Here is a 16,565-nt window from a genome sequence, read left to right on the forward strand (position 1 = left end):
GTGAGCTTCACAAATGATATAGTCCACTTACCCAGTGTCAAGAAAGTACTCAGCAGCTGTTCTGTGGCAATGGGTTTGATCTCTGTACGGAGATTCACAAACCGGCCAACCACCAGTGGAGCTCGTCGGAACCCCAGAATTCTGTTTTTAGGAAAGAGATGGCATGACATGGGAATCTGTGAAGACATGGGAATCTGTGACATGGATACATGCTAAATCCCCCAAACACAGTTTTCAGACCAGTGAGCAAACTCAGAGATAATTACTTATTCTATAACAGGTGGTCAGGTTGGAGCCCCACCCCTCCATTTCTTATTTCTTCCAAGACAGAGGCAGGAGACTTTTCTTTGGCAAACAGCTGGATAAATGAGAGTCCCTTTACAGGCCATCAGAGACACTCCTCTATTGGCCAGAATAGTCATGACAGAGTAACACGAGATATACCTTTGCTGCAAGGGCAGAATATGCTGTTTTTGCAGTACTAAGCACAGGAAATGAGACCTCGCATCAGAACATGGATGTCACTTCAAGTGTAGCAATGCAAAGTAGTAACTAAAAGGTTTTGCTCCGTTCACAGCAAGAGACAGTTTCTGGGGATTACTAAAAACTCTCCAATTAATTCATATGTTGAAACCCCAATTCAATTACACTTGAAAGTGGACAATATAATTTGAAAAATCCTGTCTCTTTGGAAAATACAAAGCCATTTGTAAGCACAAAAAAAATGGGAAGGATCATCTTATATTTAATACAATGAATAGCATCATTTAGGAGACCTGGATTCCATTCTTGTGTCTGTCACAGGCTTGCTTCATGGCAACAGACAACTTGGGCACTTAGGGCATTTAAACACGTATTTTTTGTCCCATGACATGCCAGAGATCTGCTGCTTCAGAGAAGACTTGATTAACTGAATCTGTTCCACACGTGAGCCAAGGCAAACTACGCTGTGACACGGGCAGTTGTGTAAGTGGTGAAATGCATGTCAGTGCACAGAAAATGGTGGCCAGGAACTTCTGATGTGTCTTAGTTCAAAAGTGCGCCACCACCAGTTTCTCAGTGCTGATGTGCATTTCACTGATTATACAACTGCAAGCATCGCAGCACTTACATGTATAAAAATGCCCCTTGAATAGGATTTTTAATAGTGCTTAAGTAAGTTCAGCATGCAAGTATCAATGCAATATGTGTACTTAACTCAGGCACCTGAAAATGGCACCCTACTCCAAAAACAGACAATGCCTATTGTACACAGAGGTAGTGAGGTTTAATTATTTGATACCTGCCAAGTGTTTTCAGATCTTCAACTAAAAATGAAGATTGCAAAGTTGTATTTAAAAACAGGCATAACAGAACACAAGTCTCAGCAAATTATGTATATCATTCAGAACAGAAAAAAGGGTCACATGTGGCCACAGGCACAATTATTCAAGCTGCAGAAGCAAAGGTGGTAGCTACATGAAAATAGGCACAGAAATGAGACTATATGAAACAGTTGTCCCTTAATGGATCAGAATCTATGTTAAAGAGAAACACCTAATTGAGATCGAAAGTGGGGATGTCAATGTATGCCTCAGGCTTAAGAGAATACTACACAGAGTCAAATTCAAGAGGTTAACTTCACAACCATTAGGACAAAAACTGACTTTAGGAAAAAAAAACCTTTGAACTTTTCAGAATCTGGACTTGACAGAGGAAGTCAGAGGAAAAAGAAAACTGGGTGATACTCATACACCCTCTACTTTTTATATTCCTGCTCTAAAGAAATCCTTTTCAGAGATCCAAGAACAACAATTTTGGGCTAAAAACTTAACATCAGTTTCTCCAGCTAAAGGTTGACACAGAATCTGCAATGGTTGTAAATTAGAAGGAAAATGAAACTCAAAGTCTGGGGATCTCCAGTGAGAGAAAATAGGATTGGGATTGGATTGGTATCTCTTACCAGCAAACGTAATTGCGTTTAGGCTCTGTGGCGGGCCAGTTGGGGGTGATCCTGCATTGAGCCACCCACCTCACTGCACCTGACCACCTTCCAGGCTCTGAGTGCCTCCCTGGGGGCGCCTCATGTCTGGCCAACCCCCTTCCTGGAGCACACCTGCTAGCCTGGGGTAAAAACTGCCACCACCCAGGACTGGGCTTGATTCTGGCTCTGTCCCCCCTGGGTAACACAGGCCTAGTAGCCCTCGAGGGTATTTGACTCACTTCAAGCACTTGGGGGTGCTTCCCTCAGTCGGAAGCACAAGTAGTGGTCTCCCTTAGTCAGCCGAACCAAGGGGACCCCAAAGCATAATCTAGACCCACTCTCAATAAGTCTCCCACGTTAAGTACAAAGGAAAACTTTACTGGTTACAAGGGGTAGGGTTGGAATAGGGTACAGGGTAGAGCAATATCAGAGAAATGCCATACAGCAAACTGGCATGGCTGGGTAGCCTTTGATCACGCATCTGAGTTACTGCAAGATATATATCTCGTTAGATCTCAGGTAGCTTACTCACAAGTGTCATCCAGAGGCAGGTGGAGATTCCCTCTGGAGGCAGGCAGTTCCTTGATCATGAGTTTTGAGAGAAAGAGCAAGTTTCAGATGGTCCAGCTCTTTTCTCTCTCTCTCTCTCTCTCTCTCTCTCTCTCTCTGAGTCTTCCTCATGGCTGCTGCCCCCTCCTCCTGGGCAGTCCTTAACTTATATTGTCCCTATGACCTCATTTGCCTGGCCCAATGGAGGCCAGCACCTGTTGGCTGTCAGCCAACCAATTTGAAATGCATCACTAGTTGCTGGGCAGACTGGAAGCTCCTAGCTCCCCAGGGAGCCCCTCACCCCGGTATGTGATGCCAGTCACATAGGCAGAGGGAGCAGGTTTCCCCCCTCCCTCAGGAATGTATCCAGCTCAGGTTACCTAAAGAGATAAGGTAAGGTGTATATCCCCTGTTGTGCCCATCCTAACCAAATTGTCACAGAGCAGCGTTTTGGGGCAGAAACAGAGGTGGCCTTCTGCCGCAGGCTCATCCTATTGCTAAACAGCAAGAAGGAAAAATACATGGTTGTGAAGGCACACAGCTGTTAGGGGTGTGCAAAGTGGACCCTATTTGTTTCGGATTTGGATTCAGCCGGAATCAGGAACAGTGATTCAATTAATTGATTCGGATCACTGTCCCTGATTCGATTTGGCCAAAGCTGAATCTGAAGATTCTATGCTGATTCAGAGAATCAGCGATTTGGACATAGACACAGCTTTAAAAGTTTTTTCTACATTCCTTGAGGTAGCAGGCATGGCTCATGATCGCTGTGATGCTGGGGTCCATGGAGAGTCCCACAGGAGTGCGGGGGGGGCCTCCAAGTGCTTGCTGGCGAACCCGGAAGTGGACCGGAAGTATTTCCGATCCACTTCAAGAGGGAGCACACTGGGGGCCCCACCCTGCACCACCTCCAGCTCAGCAATCAGCCACAAGGGAACCCTGGGTGCCCCCCGCCCCAGACCTAGGAGGCACCAGTCACTGGGCTGGGGGAGGACGCAGGGGGGCTCTGGTTCATTTCTGAGTCTGCTGCCAAGTGTGCTGGGGACCCCCCCCACGCTTCTGTGGGACACTCGATATGCCCCAGCATCGCAGCACTCACAAGCCCCTGCTACCTAGATGTATGTAGAAAAAACATTTAAAGCTTTCTCTATGTCCAAATCTCCTAATCTTTCCAAATCAATTTGGAGGGTTCCGATTTGATTCAGAGAGATTAAATGGTCCTCTGATTCAATTTGAATTCAGAGATTTGGCCACCGAATCGGGCTGAATCTCCGCCAAATCGAATCAGGGACCGAAGCTTTGCACAGCCCTAATAGGTGTGCCCCACCCCAGTAGCCAGACTCCACTGTTTTTTATCCTACTGACTGTGAAAGAAGAAATGAACCTAGCATAAGTTCTGGAACAAAACAGTTTGACAGCATACTGCTTTTGTACAAGGGATAATACAGGAATAGATAAAGAAATTGTCATTAATAAACCAGAACGCTGCCTCCAAAAGTGTACAGCATCCACCCAAAACAGGGAGACACCATCCAGAGCAAACACAAATACAAGTAACATGTAGGCAGAGGGCTGTCACTGGATATTTGCTTGGGATAGGGATACATCTCTTAGAAAGACAGGAGAAAAACCAAAGAAGCAAGGAAGAGAAGGTAGCCAAGAACGACAAAACAGTCACAAAAGTACTGGCATCACGGACCTGTGAAAATGCTAAGAAAGTGCTGGCTAGAAAGGGGCATGAAACTGAAAGCAAATAAAATACTTCCTGCTTTCTAATTCTCCCATGTTCAGAGGGACAAGATCCATACATTCTCTGTAAATAAAAGGGACTATATCAAATATATCTGGTTTCCTCCTAAATTTCTCCTCATTACCTATAAGCCCCAAATTTTGGCTCATCATTCAGGTCAAAAAGTGCAATAGCATATCTTGATGCTATTGCTATGCATATAAATAGCTAATCCCTCTTCTAACCTTGCTTATTTTTACCTTAATGATAACCTATGCAGCAATGACTTCTACAGCTGAATTACACAATTGTGCAATAAAATCATCATTTTGAATACACCATCATTTACTGTCATTAAAATATACCTTGTTTTGGAATCAAGACAGAAGGAACAGAAGAAACCAATTTACTTTCTTTAGAACATTCATTTCATATACTTTTATCATGACCCTCCTTACTCATCTTTCCCTGTATTTTCAATCATTTCATAGGAGTTTTCCATGCCCCTATAATTTTTGAGGCCCTTTTCTGAACCCGCTTTAATTGCATACCAGCCATTTGTGGGAAGAATGAAAATGACTGCATCCATAATATTCTAGATGAAACTGCACCACTGATTATGGCAATAGAATTATGATATTTTCTGTATTCTTCATCCCATTTCTTAAGCATTCTTTGATCTGTTTGTGTTTATGACTGCAACTGCATCTCAAGCTGAGACTTTTATTGAGTCCCAACAGGTCCCTTTCCTGAGTGGATCCCATTAACTTAGAAGCTTGCAAAGTAGATGAATATTTTTCCTCCTCCAAAGTGCATTATTTTGCATTTACTGACACTAAACTTCACTTATATGGCACATTCCACTGCCTTAGGTTACTCTAAAGCAGAAGTATCAAACTCACCCTGACTCTTGGACCAGAACTAGGCCCCAGTGCTCCTCCTGGGCCAGATCCATGGGTCTGGTGGCTGCAGCAGTCCAGTGACAGGCCAGTGGGGGTCCTGCAGTGGCAGAGCCAAATTATGACAGGCCAGGTGGCTGCAGCGTGACCAAGGGCTATGTCATACAGCCCTTGCTTGCTTTCCTGTCACAGATGCTGAATTCTACAGAAGGCCATACTCCTGCAGAGCCATACCTCCAACTTCTGGTAGACTGCCAGATAAACTAACTCCCCAGGCCACATGTTTTACATCTCAGCTCTACTGTTTCACAGATTTTGTGGGACTTAACTAATAAAAATAATTTTGTAATATCAGAAAATTAGGGGTGCACCAATAAAGATTTTCTTAGCCGATACCAGTAGCCAATTATTCACCTGACATATTGGCCAATACTGATTCAATAACCAATTTACAGGAGCACAGTTGGACAGCATGGAGAGCAGCTCCCTGCATGTAAGTTTGTGGAGGGGAAGGAGCATCCGGGGGAGCAGAGAGAGGACCCCACAGTGAGGGAGGGAATGGGGCAGGGGCTGGGGACACTGCCCAGCCAGGGTGGTGAATGGGACCACAGGGCTGGGATGGGGAACAGGAGAACCACAGGTGGCTTGTCCAGGGAATCAGCATTCCAGTAATTAAAAATGACAGTGGGGGTGCTTGAACTAAAGCTCATCAAATAAGCTTTAGTTCAAGTGTTGCCGCCACCATTTTTAAGCACGGGGATGCTTTTAGGAGCAGAGCCAAGTGGGGTGAGGGCAGAGGCGGGCTACCTATTGGGGGCTTGGGGCTCTCCGCCTTGCTGCCTTTGCCCTGGGAGCCACACGCTGGCCGTGCACACCCTGCCCATCTGGCAGTGGGAGGCATAACTCACTGCCCCCACTGCTGCTGATGGGCAGGGGACATATGGCAAGCGCATGGCTCCTAGGGCAAAGGTTGCAGGACAGAGACCACAGTGGACAACCTGCCTCTGCCCTGCGCACGGGGTGGGGGGGTGAGAGGAGCCACACTCCCTGCCCTGGCCCTGGGGGTTCCATTCACTGCCTTGGCTGGGCAGTGCCTCTGTCCCCTGCCACTGCTCCCCTCCCTCACCATGGGGGCCTTGATCTGTGCCCCTTATGCCCCTTCCCCTCAAAAGACTTACCTGTAGGGTGCTGCTCTCCATGCTGCCTGGCTGCATTCCTGGCCATGTGCATGCTGTGGCTGCACACATACACGTAGTGTCTGGGGGCCCTGGCCAGAAGGCGTATTGTATTTATTGGTGACATTATCAGCTACACTGGCCAAAAAAAAGCTGATAGCTTATAATGTAAATTTTCCTTTTATCAGTTCTGATCTGATATGCAACTGATACACTGGTGCACCTCTACAGAAAATGCTGCTATTTCCCCACTTCTCTTTCTAAATTTTGGGGAAATATACTTTAAAAAAAAATACAAGAGTACAGAGATTAAAAATGGTTATTTACTCCTCTTTGCTTGCTGACATGTTTAAAAAATTGAGTAAATTAATGTGACATTATTTCCTTTTTCAGAAACTGTGCTGGTTTAGAGAGGTGAGCAAAATATGGCCCGTGGGTCAGATCCAGCATGCCAAGGGATTTTGTCTGGCCTGCAGCAAGTCCCTCAGTCCCATCCAACCCAGGTGCAAGGGGCACCCTGGGCCATGGCGTGTGCTACCAGTTCTATCGCCCCAGGCATTCAGCAAGGCTGGAGCAGCGTGGTGGCTAGACTTGTTTATCAGCAGCTCTAGTGGCAGCAGCCCCAAGCCCCAGCCCCCCCCGCATTGGGCCCTGCTCATGCAAGTCCTGGCCAGTCTCCATGGAGACTCTGGGGTCACAGGGCCACTGGGGCTTGGGGCAAAGCCACAATCTGCTCCCCACGTGCAAGACCACGGAACCGGCACCCATTGCAGGGACGCGTAGGGAGTAGATCATGGCTCTGCCCTGGGGCCCAGACCCATGCTATCACGGCTCATGATCCCAGCCCTGGCCCTGCCTGCCCATCCTGTTCCTGGATGCTGCTCCCTGCTTGCCCACAGCCCCATCCCATCCCATCTACCTAGCTGAGGATGGAACAGAGCCATTTAGGGAGTTTTGGTGAGGCGTTACAGGGGGCAGGGGGACAAAATGGGGACCTACCCAGCCTGTGACAGCTCACCAAAACTCCCTAAGTGGTCCTCGGGCCCCAATAACTGCTTACCCTTGCATGTTTTATAACAATTTGTGGGATGTTGGATCAGCAGGCTGAAAGTGGTGTCTCAGAACACCTATCTGAAGAGGAAAGGTCCAAAAAACAAAAAGGAAAAAAAGGAACAGTAAAATCAGTTTCGCTAACAATTCCATACCTGTCCAAGTGAAAGGCTGCTACCTCTGCGTTGTGTCTGTCATACCCAGCATATGGTTCTCCTTCTACCACATAGTCTCTGGCATATCTGTAAATGCAGTAAATGGTGAAGTAGAATGTTTTGTGCAGAATTCTTCTAAATACCATATTTCAAAGCCACACAAGGAGGGATTGTGTTGAAGTGTAACTGGCTTTAGGTCATACCTAAAATGATTTCTTGTAGGAGATGGAAATTAATTTAGTAAGATGACAGAGTGATAAATTATGAGGAGGAGAAGATTGCTTAGGTAACCAAAACTATTAACTAATTTTATTTTAATACAACCACATGCAAGGTCATTTCTATGAATCAAGGCAGCAGGCCAAACAGAGAATTTGGGAGGTGAGGGGGTGTTATGGAAATCCATGACTCAGAAAAAGGTTCTAAATTGACAGGTAACTCAACATAAGATCTCAATGTGCTATTGTGGCCAATAAATAGGCTTGGCAGGATGTGATTTTTATTGATAAACACTGATTTCACCCCACACTTGCAGACCAAAGAAAAATATTTATATAATTAATAATCAACATTTATAGAAAGGGGACATAACAGAAATGATGGCTGATGGAGTGTGATGATGATGACAAGGGGAGCAGTCCTACAGCACAGTGCTGACTGTAGTTTGGACTGCAACTCCCAGAAACTCCAGGGGCCTGGGGAACAAAGGAAGAAAAAGTAACAAAGTAGATGAGGGAGCTATGAGTGAGCAGAGCCAGGACAGATGGCAGCTCTGCCACTCATCTGGCGGCAGTCCTAAAGTATTTACATTTGTTGCAGCGGGCAGTTAAATTGCACTATAATAATAGTATACTGTCATTAATAAATTGTCTGCCCCCAAATCCCTAATTTTGTGCAAACCTGAAAGTTTAAATCAATAAAATCAAAATACGTGCTTAAAAATAAACATCAATATTATCCATCAACATTATTAAAAAAATAAAAATCAAATTCTGCCATGCCTGCCAATAAATGACTAAAGCAATTCTTGTAAAGGAAACTTAATAATGGTTAGAAAATCCTAGATTCTAAATCTGTGCTAGATTCTTATCTTTTCTAGATTCTTTAATTTAGCAGAGAGGGGTATAACAGGATTGAATAGTTGGAAGCTAAAAACAAGCACATTAAATTAGAAATAAGGTATGCTTGTTTTGATGGCAAAGATGGTAAACCAGGGGTACAAGCTATCAAGGAAGTGGTGAATTCTTCACCTTTTTAATATGTAAGTTAGGACTGGACAGCTCTCTGGGAGATGTGTTTTTGTCACACACAAATCATTTGAATCAATACAGGGATCACAAGGTGAAATTTGATAAGCTATGATACACAGGAAACCAGAATGGTTAGTTCCCTTCTGGGTTTAAATTGTAAGTATCTGTGAAAAGTCCATGCTAATTAAAAAAATATGAGAAACTCTGGTTTATTTACCCTGGCAAAGGACATGCAAATAATAACAAACTATCCAGGAGTGATCAATTATCACTAATGTGGGTTGTGTCGAATTGGGACATAGACTGGCACAGAATCAAAAAGCAGTGAATTAAATCATAGTGGTGAATTAACCAGTGTTTACAGGAACAGCTCTAGAAAACAAGGACTATCTCCAAAAGTATGTCAAAATATCCAGCTAAACCTGTTGTCAAAGTATCCAGCTAAACTTGCTTTAACACCAATACAGTGTCAGTTTTATGGGACAAAAGCAGCCCTTATAATCCTCAAATCCAGTCAAATCGCTGGCATTTCTGCTAAAACTACCAAAAGGAATACTAATTAATGCCAGCTGTGATAGCATTTTCTGGGCTGCAGATCCTTACAAACTAGGGACTGAGGCTGGACCAGCAGTTCATTTAACATAAGGTACAGGTATGCATTGGTAGCAACTCTGGAATGAAAAATGACAATTTAGAGATGAAACCATTTAGATTATATAGCCTCTGAGCCACACATCTATTGTGGACTCTTGAAAGTACAGTTGCTTTGAAAGCTGCAGGTCTAAAATTGACTGCTATTGCATGATCTGCTCATAACTTTAGAATATGCACAGTATAAAATCTTCTGAGAAAATTCTTCTAGCAAAGATGGCAAATGGTGTTCTAGAATCCACTCTTCCCCAACCTCTAACTTTATTATGAAGGTGACTTAACAACACAATACTGCTGGGGACAGAAGCTACTCAAAGCAAAATCATCTAAAAAGGCAGAAAGATCAGTGAAGCGGTTATGTGACTATCTCACGTGGAAATGAAATTCCCTCCCAGAAGCAGGGTCATTGCAATAATGTTCATTATACCTTTGTTCTTGTAGTATTACTAAGACTGAATACTCAAGAGTAATATATGCGATTCCAAGAGAGGCAAATTCAGTGCTCCCATGCAGAACATGAACCTACTCAATCTGCTAATGCTGTGCCGTAGGCATGGGCATCATTTTGAAAGACCCCAACAAGTAAGAAACCTGACAACCTGCTCCGAGGTTGACCGTACGTAAGCATTTAAGATCTTCCAGCATTCTATAGAAGATGGTATAGATAAACCCATATGTCCTTGCCAAAAATTCCCTCTCTATCCTCTCTTCTCCCACATGCACTACATACCATGGCAATTTGTCCAGCATTCCTATAAACATTCCTGGTTGTTCATGCCCTTGATGTAGTACAGCCACTTTGCCTACATGCATACAGGCTTTCCACTACTGGAATGTAATTTAATGCTTGGTAAAATGCTTTATGGCATCCAGTTATATAAAAAGCTCTATAGAAATGCCATGTCTTGTTCCTGTATTTATGAGATGAGATGTCTGCGCAAGTGGTGCTACTACTGCTTCTGTGCAAAAGGTGAATACTGTTTCAGCACAGTCCAACCCCATGCTGCTGCTCTAAACCAGGCCTAGAAATGGACATTAAAGAAAGAGTATTGAAACCTTCAGCTGTCCAGGGCAAATTTGCACTTGTTCTTACAGCAGGGCAATTTTCCTCCAATACATGGTAGTAGAAGTCTATACTGTGGCTGCCTGCCTCCACATCCCTTGGAGAAGGATGGACGTCTGTTCTGTGATGCCAGTATTTAAACTTGCATTGCCCTTTCCCAAAATGAACACAGTATCTTTTTTCTCTTTTTCCTTGTACCCAGTTTGTTTAGAAAATCCAACACTTGCACAGGCCTCTTCCTGAGCTCTATGGTAAGACAGGAAAGTGTTCAATCAAGGCATAAACAATGTTTTCTCATTGACAAATACAGAGATGAACATAAAACAACTACATTAAAAAGGTAACGTCAGAGCCTTCTAGATCTAGTTCAAAAGATAACATCAATCTCCTCTCCTTCACCCGTCTAAACCAAGTCACCACTATGTACACATGCCATAGCAACCAGCACCACTCAGCAACGCTGGAAGAGCCTCTTCAAGTCATGATCAGTACCTCAAATAGCCAGAAGACACTATTCAGCAACCTAAGATCTGACCAACACTCCCCCAGGACCAACCACATTGATTATGCTTCTAACCTAGAGAAAGGCTGGGTTTAAGGATCAAAGCTGTTCAGCTCAGATTAAGTTGACAGAGCAGCTGAATATTACTAGACATCAGTCTGGCTCCATTCCAGCCTGGCAGCCCTAACCCGAGCCCTTGTAATCCTAGAATGATTATCACACACAATGTGTTTATACATAAATGCATGAATCAACCAGAGGAACAAAAATCAAGCACGTTTATCCATTGCCTGATGGGAACATTTACCTCTTGGGCTTGAAAACCACTTTCTGTCCTCCTTCGAGTATCAGCAATGCTTTCAGCTGGGTCCCCTTGTATCCCACATCAGCTTTTATTATTTTCTTGGTAGCCATGGCATGCATAACAGCCCCCAGCTCCGGCGTCTCCTCAGGATATACTTCCCGGGGCACCACCCACTGAGCTGCAATCTCCCAAGGGGACTGCAGTGTATGGTCAAGCCGGGGGTCCAGCTCCACACGCAGGCTTGCCATCATGCGGTGAAAGGCGCGCTGGTCCTCGCGGTTGGCAGCTGAGGTGTCCAAGTTGTCAATGAGGAATACCTTTGTGAAAATGAAGATGACAACAAGGATGGCCAGCAACACCACTCGCTGCTTCAGCTTCATGGTGACCTTCAGCCCTTCTCCCCTGACCCTCTCTTCCAAGGGCTGCAGGAAGTCTATTACAGATCAGGGTGAGGAGGGAGATGCTAGTTAATGAATTTCATTCCTAACTTTCACTCTGAGGGGTCTTGTCATCACTGAAGCATCTTCTGGGACCCCTATAAATTAACAAAAAAGTTTAAGTTTCACAGGCTCATACCCTCAAGTACCATCAGCTCAAAATGGATTAAAGATGCCACATTTGCAACTTAAGCTAAGCCTTTCTGCCCATTTCTATGCTTCTGCAATCCCACTTTCCTTTTCTGAAAGCAATCATCCCTCATTCCTTCGTGAACAACCCACACAAAAAGGGGAAATGACTCACGCAGTGAACCAGTGACTCTCTCTCTACAGCAGTGCCTATAACTTGGTACCTGTAACTACAAGAAGTAAAACTTTTTGAGAAAAATGTAACTGAAGAAAATGCATCACTTTAAGAACAAAAATGCCTTTTTTTCTTTATTTGTCATCTTCAGAGTCTGTTCCCCCCTGCTGCTTTCCTCTGCTACCCCCCAAAAAACAGGAACATGACCTCTCAATTTTCCTGTATCTAAGTTTACCCTTTGTGGTAGCTTACAGAAACAACAGCTAAGGAAATCTACAGAGCAAAGAAATACTGGAGTGTAAACTACAGATTTACAATATTCTCAAAGACATAGCAAAGTGAAAAAAAAATCACTCTTCAGAAACCTTAACCATGTGCAAGCTGTGTTGTACCACATCAATGTCTCCATATTTAAGCAAGACCCCAAGGGACATCTCCCTGTTCAGTGAGTCTCTGCTGATAAAGATTTCTCAATTTAGGCCTAATGCATAGTTAATCTAATTTGGTTAAATTAAGTGGAGAAAAACATCCATCCGTTATTAGTGGAACACAACCAGAAAGCAAAATGAAACTGACATCACATGACCACCACTTTAGGACAATTAAAAAGTTAGTAGACATTTCACACAGGTACGTATACAATTTTCTTGGCAACATCTGCAAACTATACAGTGAACAGTGGGATGACTGGAACATAAGAGTCCGCTCACTTGTTCTAACATGAAATAGGTAGGCTGGCAGTTATTTATTCAAGACACTGAAAAAAAAATAAAAGTGCACAAAGCTCAGTCACTTCTCTTCAATTGCCTGCTTGCTCAGACTTAGATGGAATAAGCTGCACCAGAAGATCTAGAAGTCTCCGTGAGCTACCCCTCCAAGAATGATCTACGTATTTCCATGACCAGGAATGAAGATACTGGTGGCTGCCACGCACTTAATTTTTGTAGGGTGTATCCTTGGGCTCCTAGCTAGCCAACACTGCAGTCCTCAGTCTGGCACAGCCATGGCACATGGTATAAAACCCAATGGCAGGGGAAGGCAATTAAATGAGGGACAGACAGCTGACCCACTTTTAACCTAAGAAAGTCACCTGTAGGAACAAGCAAGTTTGATAATCAGTCCCCAGATCTCTAAATTCTGAAATTGATTCATTTAAAACTGTATTCAGCTGACCAGCATGTAGTTTCAGGGCAGCACCCTGCAGAGAGACAGGAAAATAGCAATTTTAGACCTACTGTTTTTAATTTGATTTTTTCTATCACTTTCATTTGCAGGTGACAGCTCAGTTCAGATCTGTTCCTTCCCAGTCACACATTTTGCTTCTCTTGACAGAACCTTTTTGTAGATATAAGCACATAAAACTATGCCATCTTGAAGACAACTTCCATTCAATCAAAATATGAATAGCAGGCTTAATGGCAACAGTTACTATTCACAGCAAAAGAAAAAACTCTAGGAAAAGAAAAGAATGAAAAAGAAAGTCAACTGTCAGAGCTGCTTCAAACTAGCACTGTACCCACCTTATGTTATGCATACCTGAGCTGTCAGATAGAAAAAAAGGGCACTCACACTGGTAGTGAAAGGAAATGAACCAGGGAATCTACATTCAATTTAAAACTGTCTCAACTCAGTTGAACTAATGCAGGGTGTCTCTGAGCAATATGCCAACCTGCCTGACACGGTCACTGCAGACAATGGGAATCTGAAGTACAACTGGCAAAGGCTCATGCAGGCAGAGTGCCTACACCCCTGCAGGTGCAGGCTGGAGTCTCTCACAGAATCTCTGAGGCTGAAAAAAATGTTACCCATGTGCCACCATAAAAATATTTATGGCATCACAAAACCCAAGCAAACAGATGTCCATGCCCCTTGACACACCACAAATGCCCAAAATCATGGCCCCAGTGATTTGCAGCAATAGTCTGTGTTGCCTTTTCACAGCAGACATCTGTTTATGGTGTTCGAGCACTGACAGCCCAAGGCCATGGGGGTTCCTCTACTTGCAGACACAACTAGGGGCACAGCACCCAGGGCTGGTGTCCTGCAGGATTGGGCCCACAAAGCCCAGGAGCAGTAGGGGCCCAACTCTGTGGGACCATGGCCCCAAGCAATGTCTGTAGACACCAATGAAGTGGATCAGCTATGCCAGAACATGTCTCAGAACAGCTGATCCTGCTCCAAAAATAATGTCTGTTTATAACCTCAGATTAGTATTAAAACTACTCATGACTTTAAGAATATCACACTGATTTTCAAATTCTTCAGCTCGTTCTTTTAAGCCAAAAATTCAACATAAACACTAAGGCAGTCTGTACAGGTATTTTTGTTCTTTAAAGTATTTCAAAGACTCATAAGAATTTATACCAAATCAAACAGTCCACTTCAGGCCTGTTACTCCCTAGTAAAAAAAAAAAAAGGTCTTAAGGAGCTTCTTCTAAAGTGTTATGTCAATATTGGGTATACTTATGTGACAATAATTAAACTACCAGGACCAGCCACGCTGCACTGCCCTGACCTCTGGGGCTGGGGCAAGCAGTGGAAGCCAAAGGAAGTAAAGGGAGAAAGGAAAGGGAGGCCAGAGACAAAGGAAATACAGGCAGTCCTTGGACTTACGACAAAATTGGTTCCTGAAAACTGTGTCTTAAGTTGAAACCTTGTAACTCGGAACAAATTTTCTCATAAGAAACAATATTATAAATGGGGGGACTGGTTCCTGAACCAAGGCTCAATAACCTGTTTTCACCAAAAATAACGCGGAATTTTGTACTTGATCAACTGTAGATGAGTAATATAACTACATTAATGTATGTATATTGTAAATAGCAATCATATTGATTTGGAAGGACTTTTTTGAGGTGACTTTGCTGGACTTTTTGAAGGGCTCTTGGTTGGACTTTTTAAAGGGTTCTTGGCTGGAGTCTTCTCAGGAGTCTTGGTTTCAGGTTTTTCTGGAGTCTTGTCTGCTTTCTTAAAGAAAGTGTCCAAGGAAGTTTGGACAGATGTTCTCCAGGGAGATGGGTGACACAGGTTGTTCGCTGGCGTGGCATCACATCAGATGGGGGGGGGGAGCAGCCAGGTGGAAACCTGGGAGCTGCAACTTAACCCTTTGTGGCCTGCAGGCTGCCAGTTGGACAGCTTGATTTATATACACAACTAAATTTAATCACCCAAGTTTGAAATATTTTGGGTTTAATAAGGAAGTTGTTAAAAAATAAGTTATTCTTCATAATGTTTTATCTAATGCTGTGTCTGTGTGAAATACAGTCAATAACAGAAGCCATTCAGGTAAATAGGATCCTTAACAAAACAGCTACTACAGAGACCTAACTGAGGCTCAAATTTAATGACCTTGAGTGTAGCAGCTTCAGAGGAAACTTCTGGCTGTAAGAAATATATCTGTGTAAATAACATCTGGCAAAAACATTAATCCTAAAGAAAGTATGTGATACAAAGCATTTTGGTGACTTCCCTCATAGAAATCACCACTGACCACTACCATCAGGATTTCTCCTCTCAAGCCATACCATTTTTCTGACTTTCTGTACATCTTGATGTTCAGACTAAATTCATATTTTAGTTTGTGTCCTCTGCAGCTTTAAATAGGTAAAAGACCGACCTGACTTCTTACACATACATCTACTGAAATGAGTCATCAGCTGCTTCCCTTAACAAACATAACACACCCAAATTGCAATGTAAGGGATTTCGCAGACTAACTGGGAAGACTCTATTTATTTCTTAAATGCCAACCTTATGTTTGTTGCTGTACAAAACAAATTCCCTTCCTGGGGAACGTCACCACACACAGATCACACTGGGGGAACCGGAAAATACTGACAATGCAAGGGTTTGTTTCTGTTTTACATTACAGATGGCAATAACAGCATTATACAGATACAGGATAACACCTGCATTTTGGAAGAAGTGGGTTTGAAGATGATGAAAACTAGAAAGGTTGTTCTGATATATGAAGAGCAGCACAGAAGATAGAAGTAGGAGGAATAAACTAAAGGCACTGTGAAGCAACCACTGCATAAAAGAACAGACCGCAGTCAACCCTCCACATTTCTCCTGGACCACAGTGCGTCCTTAGCAAACTTGTACCTACAAAGTGCAGGGGAAGAGAGGATCGACAGGGTGTGGTCCTTAGGCAACTGACTGTGTCTTAAAGACCACCACTGGTACACAGACCCCAGGTGGCAATCACTCAACAAGGTGGTTTACAAAAAGAAACAAGAGCAGAAACAGACTGCACAGGATTGTCCAGATCTCAAAAAGTGAGAACAAGAACTGAAAGTAATTTGCTAGGCTACTGGGAGACTGGTGTGATCTGAATGGAGTAATATAGACCAAGTGGCAGACAAACAGAGGGTTTTGGATGCTGCATTCCAACTGAACTGGGTTGCAAGGCAACGTATGATCAATACCTATATCATTCTATCTCAAGGAACCAAGACGACAGACTGGATTGTCCGTGAACTGTAGAGAAAGATGTAGCGTGGTTTGACAACAGATTGGTTGTATGGCAATGGGA

General features: G+C 43.6%; 1 protein-coding gene across 3 annotated transcripts in view; it reads right to left on the reverse strand.

Annotated features, from left to right (window-relative positions):
* Nucleotides 1-16,565, reverse strand: part of FAM20B (FAM20B, glycosaminoglycan xylosylkinase) — a 41,000-nt gene that overhangs the window by 18,076 nt on the left and 6,359 nt on the right. Inside the window, exons 1-4 of one of the 3 annotated variants that reach the window (XM_025214771.1) lie at nucleotides 12,032-12,054; nucleotides 11,294-11,825; nucleotides 7,521-7,607; nucleotides 32-141 (exon numbers count right to left, since the gene is read on the reverse strand). In XM_025214771.1, coding sequence (XP_025070556.1) covers nucleotides 32-141; nucleotides 7,521-7,607; nucleotides 11,294-11,670 — 574 coding nt within the window. In that variant the 5' untranslated portion in view covers nucleotides 11,671-11,825; nucleotides 12,032-12,054. Of the gene's footprint in view, nucleotides 1-31; nucleotides 142-7,520; nucleotides 7,608-11,293; nucleotides 11,826-12,031; nucleotides 12,055-13,266; nucleotides 13,479-16,565 lie in introns of those variants that run through there. The other 2 variants (XM_006033015.3, XM_025214770.1) reach the window with 2 other exon arrangements.

This window comes from Alligator sinensis, unplaced genomic scaffold (genome assembly GCF_000455745.1).
Source record: "Alligator sinensis unplaced genomic scaffold, ASM45574v1 scaffold293_3, whole genome shotgun sequence".
Lineage (NCBI taxonomy): Eukaryota > Metazoa > Chordata > Crocodylia > Alligatoridae > Alligator > Alligator sinensis.